This window comes from Brachionichthys hirsutus, chromosome 22 (assembly GCF_040956055.1).
Source record: "Brachionichthys hirsutus isolate HB-005 chromosome 22, CSIRO-AGI_Bhir_v1, whole genome shotgun sequence".
In the NCBI taxonomy this organism is placed as follows: domain Eukaryota; kingdom Metazoa; phylum Chordata; class Actinopteri; order Lophiiformes; family Brachionichthyidae; genus Brachionichthys; species Brachionichthys hirsutus.
Window position 1 is genome coordinate 776,554 of NC_090918.1, and position 7,861 is coordinate 784,414.

General features: G+C 45.5%; 1 protein-coding gene across 1 annotated transcript; it reads left to right on the top strand.

Moving 5' to 3' along the window:
* Positions 1 to 1,340: 1,340 nt before the first annotated feature.
* Positions 1,341 to 7,060, top strand: syt10 (synaptotagmin X). The gene is made up of 7 exons (XM_068755067.1): positions 1,341 to 1,527; positions 2,164 to 2,557; positions 4,226 to 4,787; positions 5,176 to 5,296; positions 5,434 to 5,605; positions 6,644 to 6,773; positions 6,989 to 7,060. Exons 1-7 carry the CDS (start codon positions 1,341 to 1,343, stop codon positions 7,058 to 7,060), a joined length of 1,638 nt encoding a protein of 545 aa, XP_068611168.1.
* Positions 7,061 to 7,861: the final 801 nt, after the last annotated feature.

Consider the following 7,861-nt stretch of genomic DNA (forward strand, 5'->3'; position numbering starts at 1 on the left):
ATGAGAACGCATCAGTCATTGCGAGGAAACACAAGCTGCTGTTGGATTGGAGAGATGAAGGGATTGGACCCATGGAAATTGTTCGGTTTGGTAAAGCTAAAAATATTACAAGTTAAAGCTACAAACACAGTCAATAGTTTTTTTAGGTTTTTTTTTTTCAGAATAAAAGCTTCTCCTTAATCAGTACTGTTCAACGAATTGCTCTGTTGTGATAACTGTATAATATTAATCTCATAATTAAATACCTTCACCATTATGAAGGCAGGCTAAACACACATGAATTGTTTGGCCATGAGAAATGCGCTCTTGATTCTGGATTGTGCACGAGCATTTCAAGTGCTGGATGTATTGTCCTTCAAAGGTTACTCTTCAGCTGCATACTTATGGCTCGCTCTTTTGCCTCAGCAGTTCCTTCATGCATACAGTCTTCGAGTACATCGCCAGGTTTTTATATTGGGATAATACTCAGGTCAAATTAAAAGCCAGTGATAAATTAGATATAGGCGGGGAATTGATTGTAGAACAATGAAGGGGATATAAAGTACACAATTACAAGCAGTTAAAATATAACCTTACTTTATAGATATGGTACCTATAGCTTGTCTTATGACTATTAAAAATAAATATACATGAAGTATCATATAATATGAAATTGACAGCAGTGGTCACAGGTTCGAATCTGACTCTGGGCCTTTCTGTGACCTCCAACCACCAATAACATTGAAATCAGGTGAATTGGTTACACTAAATTGCCCATAGGTTTGAGTGTGTGTGTGTGTGTGTGTGTGTGAACGATTGTCTATCTATGCGTGGGCCCTGCGATAAACTGGCGACTTGTACGGGGTGTACCCGGCCTCTTGCCCATTGACTGCTGGGACAAACGTAAACGGACAAAGCGGTTTGGGAAATAAATGAACGAAATAGCATCACTTTGCACAAGTGTATGCAATAAACTACATTAATATATTCCCTATTTACAGGAAGGACAGCAACATGAAGTATTTGGGTATTTCTACCTCTCAAAAACTCAAAAGCTATTATTTTGTAGACTTCCTATATTCTGTTATCCTTCACCACTATTCCTTGGTAACAGGGGATGAATGCACGTTGGGAAGAAAGGATTTAAAAACATAAAACCAGCACCGGACGGGGGGGGGGGGCGGGGACAGCACCGGCACTGACTAATCGTTTCTAGAAAATGTAACTCATCGCTGTTAAACATAGCGAGGATTGGAGACGCCATGCGCCTCGCAGCCTCTTAGTCCAACGCTGCGGACGCGTCCCGCCAGTCGTTCCGCGTTGCGCGCTGGGATATGGATCAGGACGCAGCGCGTGCCCAAATGAACCGCCGCCCTCCCGGCTCCTCCGGCGCGCAATGGCTTAAGAGCAGAGACATGAGCGTCCGGACGGAGGACAGCATCACCCTGTGCCACAGGGCTCTCCAGGTCGTGACGGAACTTTGTCTCGCAGGACTCGTAGACCGGGAGAAATGCTCGGACATATTTCCTCTGGAGAGAAGCATAGCAGGTAAAGGACGCGCAGGTAAATGGAACGAAGTCGGTGTTTTCTGGCTTCTCCCTCAATCACTTTGGTTTGTTCCCTTGAAAAGAAAAAAACTAAACCTTAGTTCCCGAACTTTATTGGCTGCATGGTTTTATTTATCGTGTTGGAGCTGCTGTGAAAGTGTTCCTCTACTTGTTACGCATCTCGCTGCAGCGCCGATGAAGCAGCAACAGGTGGCAATGAGCCGAGGCGCCCATCGCACTCAGGAATACCGTCGTGCGTCTCCGTCGTGCGTCTCCGTCGTGCGTCTCCGTCGCGCGTCTCTGTCTAGTGACCGCATTACAAACATTGCATTTGAATGTAAAATAAAAAAAAAACAGGAAATGTCAGATGTGAGATTTTTAGTTTTTGTGTTTTCCCACTCTACTCAATGAACACGTGATTCTCTCGTTGCTGCTCGACTGCAGTGTTTTCTGAATTTACACTGCCCTGCTCTGTCATACAGTTTCCTCTGCTGCCCCCACTTTCTTACAGCTTTGTTTTCTCTCCCTTTTTCTCTTTCTCCCTTGCATGTGTGTCTGTCATATTTTGCATCCTTGCTTGCCTCTTTCCTTTTCTTTTTTTTATTGGCCCCTATTCCTTTTCTACGGATACATGTAGACATCTCTATTAGCCTCCTTGCTGTGGTCGTGGGTTTCTGTGGCCTCGTGCTTTTGGTAGTCTCTCTCTTTGTCTTTTGGAAGCTGTGCTGGCCCATTTGGAGGAGCAAGGCTCTGTCAGCCCACGGCGACAATGGCGTCCGTGCGGGTTTGCCCGAAGCGCCCCCATCCAACACCCCGTCGGTCACTGAGTGCAAAGGGGAGGAGGTCCAAAAGAAGTACTCCATGGAAGTGCGGGCGCATAGACGATGCTCCGTCAAGCTCCTGGAGGCGGCCATGAAGATCAGCCAGACGTCTCCAGACATTCCCACCGAGGTCCAAACAGTGCTGAGGCAAACACCCAGCAAGCAGCCTAAGATACCGAGGCAGACCACGGAGCCAACGTCCTCCTCCAGGTACACTGCAGCCGCTCTCTGCTCTCGTTCTGAGAACACCTAAGCTATTTATGCATATTTATGGTGTTGAACAAAGTACAAAGACAGATTTCATCCCACTCAGAATGGAGCTTATAAAATTATATCTCCACAGCAAGCTGCTCTAACGGTTTGTGACACAGACGTCTCCACCCTTGAGGCGGTTTGGCACGTGTCCCGTAGAACTTAAGCGACCTTGAATATGCTGTAACTCATACTGCAGTGTGTCTCATCGGTCAGGGCTGCGGTCCTTTCCTTGCTTCTGAACAAACCCCTATAATCTCCTAGATGTGTGAGTGTGAGTCAAGCTGCTATGGTAACAAGCGGGCGACAACCCCAGTAATTAAACGAGCAATTCTTGCTTCTCTTTGCCGTGCAGCGCCGTGTTTAATCCACAACGTCCATGATTAGCAGCGCTGTGGGGTGAGAGCTGTCAGCGGACGTTTGGTCTGTGGTAGGACGCACCAGGCAGCTCAGAGGAGGACAATGTCCTAAAAGAAATGTGCCTATAGTGGGCCTTTTTATCAGCATTATAGGCATGGTCCTAACAATTTGAAAACTTTCAACTAAATTCTGTCTCTCTGAAGGCCTCTTTAGCATTTTATTATCACGCAATCATTGTGATTTTCATTAGCTTCACCTTGCAACAGGCCACGTGACCAGCTTGCGAGTGATAATCACTTTTTAGTATTGATTGTGTTTGGCAGATAAAATGTCAGAAAGTTGCAAAAATTCTTCTTCTAAGCAAGTCCCAACATCTGAGAAGTTGGAACCAGCAGAGATGTGAAATGCGAATTCAATCCTTCTCTTTCTTACTTTCTACATTCGCCGCGTTCACACACACTGTGGACTGCTGCGCCATCGTTCTCTCCTGCTGTTCTGTACGAATGCAACGACGCCGTGACTTGTTCCGTCTCTGCGGCAGCTCCAGAGAGGCGCAGTAGTAACAGACGAGTATTGGACATGAGGTTACAGCGGGGACATGAGGTTTTCTCACACACAATTCAGCTTGCTATTTCAAATTCGCACACTGGTAGAGGCGTTGTCCTGCGATAAGGCATTTTTTTCAACATTTATTTAATGTCTCAGGAAATAATGCCAGAACTGGAATGGGGGGGAAAAGCATATTTAGGGTACAGGTATATTATTATGTGTTTTATGCAAATCCAAATAGGGCTCTGCATCCACCAGACATAATTGTGTTCTCAAGGGAAGTTGTGTTGAATTAAGGACAAATGATTTGGTTGCGCTTCCTGCAGATCTCACGGTTCCCTCTTGAGTCGTTGCAGACATCCTGACATTCTACGCTGTTTACAATACTCGAGTGCTTTGCATTTCGCTTTCAGCCGCGATCGCTGCGCCATGCCGTTTGTGCCATGGTGGTCAAATTGCGGTGATTGTCTAGCCGTCAGAAAGGAGGCGAGCCAGTTGCTAGGTGACAAGACTCCCCTGTCAAACACGGCTGTGGTTTTTATTTTTTTTCCTCAAAAAGGTGTCAACTAAGCAGAAATTTGCAACATGCAAGGTATTCAGCACGAGTAAAGTCTGAACTGTCTGAAAGACAATTCTCGCCCGTCGTAACAAAGCCAGTCATGCACAAAGTTGACTGTTGAGACATTTAACCTGATGTCCTTTACCATTTTCCACCAGGCACAATTCATTCCGCCGCCATCTGCCCCGCCAGATGAACGTCACCAGCATCGACTTCAGCGTGGACGCCGTGCCTCTTCGCCAGTCTTCTACAACCAGCATCGGAAGGATTAAACCTGAACTCTACAAGCAGAGGTCCGTGGACTCTGAGGACGAGGCCAAAGGCCCCGTGGAGACGTGCGGAAAGCTCAGCTTCTCGTTGTGCTACGACTACGAGGAACAAACGCTGGTGGTGAGAATCCTCAAAGCCTTGGACCTGCCTGCCAAAGACTTCACGGGCACCTCCGACCCGTACGTGAAAATCTACCTGCTTCCGGAGAGGAAGAAGAAGTTCCAAACGCGCGTCCACCGCAAGAATCTGAACCCCACGTTTGACGAGATCTTCTCTTTCCCCGTTGTGTACGATGAGATTTGCAACCGCAAACTTCACTTCAGCGTCTACGACTTTGACCGTTTCACCAGCCACGATATGATTGGCGAGGTGGTGGTCGACAACCTCTTTGAACTGTCCGATCTCTCCAGGGAGGCTGTGGTTTGGAAGGACATTCACGCAGCAACCACAGTAAGTTGGCCAACAAAGACACATTTCTATGGCATCCCTGATTAAAAAAGTGCACGTTAAGCTTCTCCTGCTTCGTATAGACCGGTCTAAAGATCTCGATATAGCTTCCAAGAGCCTGAATTCATCGACACCTTTCCACCAGAGTAGGAAGTTGAAGCTTTCTAGAAGCTCCTGAACGTGATCGCTACTGCTGCTGTAATTTTGGTTTGTGCCGTGAGGGGTCACCGCGGCAACCGACCTTCTCCACTTCACCCTGTCCTTTGCAGGGCATGAGATTTCAACTACTTTTATTCTCTGAACTCATTTGGATTTAGTTCACTTTAATTGACCACAGCATTTACAATGGTAAAAAATACACTCTTGGTTTCCTTTTTGTTTTGTCACCGAGGAGAGCATCGACCTGGGGGAGATCATGTACTCGCTGTGCTACCTCCCCACAGCGGGGAGAATGACCTTAACAGTCATCAAATGCAGAAATCTCAAAGCCATGGACATCACAGGCTCTTCAGGTAACCCGATCGCAAAAATACAAATAGCGCAAAAATAGTTTACAGTTCTGTTTAGTAGCTTTTTCTCGAGCGGTAGAATTGCCAACTTGTCACGGCAAATTGCTTAATGGCCGTTTTTTAATGGCGTGTTATAACAGATCCTTACGTGAAGGTTTACTTGATCTGTGCTGGACGGAGGTTAAAGAAGCGGAAAACAAGCACCAAGAAAAGCACGCTCAACCCAGCGTACAACGAGGCCATCGTATTCGACATCCCCCCAGAGAACGTGGAACAAGTCAGCCTCTCCATCATGGTGATGGACTACGATCGGTGAGTCACGCTACTATTAGGAGCTGTGCAGCAGCGGATGCTAACATGCTAAATTTGAAGCATTAATTGAATGCAGGACGAGCGAAAGTAGTGAATTATTTGCTAGAATAGCCTTCTTGTATGCTCCAGGGCTGCTAAAACCTTCGCGGGGTGCAGAGCCGGCTCTAGGCATAGGCGAACTAGGCGGTTGCCTAGGGCGCCACCAGCTGGAGGGGGCATTCCAAGTCTCGAAAAAAAATTAGAAAAAAAAATAAATAAAAAAAAATAAACTCATAATCGTTATAATTTATAGCCCCAACGGGCGCCCTTCCTCATGCTCTGCCTAGAAAATAAAAAACAAACAAATACAGAAAAAAATTAAAAACAACACCCCCCCCCCCCCTCGTTGTTTGTCATTCTTGGTATGACCTGAAACACAATGCCTTGACCGTCCTAGGAAAGGGGGGAGGGGGCGATTTATCAGTGCGCACCTCAGCTAGACCGTGACAGTTGCTGCTGCAGAGAGGAGCTTCTCCAAACTAAAGCTTATAAAAACTTACCTGAGATCCACGATGTCACAAGAGCGTCTCAACGGACTTGCTTTAATAAGCATAAATCATGAGCTTTCAAGAGAGGTATCATTTGATGATACCATCGATGCCTTTGCTGCAAGGAAGTCCAGATGTGTAAAATTTTAAATGTAAGCTATCATGGCAAAATTGTTTGCTATGTATCTGTTTTGCATTGTTTGTGTGGAAGCTGTCAGGACTTTTAATTTCCTCTTAATCTGAACAGTAACCCTGTTTTTTCTGTTTATTTATTTATTTATTTTATTTTATTATTATTTAATTATTATTTGTATTGTATAGCGTGTGCTAGTTGTTTTGAAGAATAATTAAACTTTTAAGGTCCGTCAACAGCTGTTGTTATTAATGTTTTATATATATAATGTTTTCCGTGTAGGGGGGGGGGCGCAAAATCATAATCTCGCCTAGGGCACCAAAATGGCTAGGGCCGGCTCTGGCGGGGTGTGTAATTGTGTGTTTTTGCCGCCATCAGTGTTGGACACAATGAGGTGATTGGTGTGTGCCGCACCGGGCCGGACGCTGAGGGTCTTGGACGGGATCATTGGAACGAAATGCTTGCTTACCCACGGAAGCCCATCACCCACTGGCACGCCCTGGGAGAGGTACACACACTTGTTTCCCGCCAGGCTCAAAGACGTTGTGTTTACTCAGCTTTCTAGAAGCTCCTGAATGTGACATCACAAGAAGCTGAGCCAGAAAAAACATAAGCCCTCTTTTGCCGATGATCACAGTCCATCCTGAGAATCAGATTTAGAACCTCCTCAGAGTCCACAGACAACTGAGCCTCCATAACGCAGTGTATTTCTTCACCTTACAGTGGGCTGGAAGAGGAGCGAGCTTTGAGAGTCAAGGTTCATGCCCTTCTCCCAAATTGTCGCACACGCCGTGATGGTCGCAGGTAGAAAGAGACCGGATGTCCGCTTGAAGTCGCTGGGAAAGTTGTGTTAAATCTCTCGTGAGCATGTTCTATGAAAATGTAATCAATAGAGACACATGTTCAATATGTTTGTGTAAAAACAAAAAAAGGTTCCATTAGAAATTGTTTGTTCGAATCTCATTCCTTCAAGTGCTCTACAGAGCTGGCTATGCACAGCGCTCACTGCCATTTTGTTCAGAGGGTTTGTTTTTCACACATCTTTGAAATTCTCATTCGTTCATTCACACGGACCGAATTGATGGTCAAGGCCTGAATGCACAAAGTCCTCAGTGATTCATTCTCAATCAGGATATTGAGGGGCAATTTTTTTTCTGACCCTAAAGCTCTTTAGTGAGTTACATTTTCCTTTTAAAATGGCACAAAGCTAAAGGGCTAAGTCGATAAAAATGCTTGCTCGATTAAAAATAAAATACAATAAAAAAGAAAATCAACCCAGGTTTTGGCTCAACTGCTCTGAAAATCCATCTGTCACAAAGTTCTGTAAACTTAGTTATTATTGTCATCCGCTAGAAAAGTGAACGGGATTCTCGGATGACAGAATCTGCAGCAGATGCCCGCTGGATTGGAGGTACCTGAAGTCCTCTACCTTCTTTAAATCTATTCCTCGTAATCTCACTGCTTCTGTATCGTCACAGACAATGATATTTACAGTAGCATCACATAGTGTGCTCGTGACGTCACCATAATAACATTGCTTTCCACGGATCTGCTTCATGCCAAAGTGAACCAAACCACCATATTCCTTTACGCTGG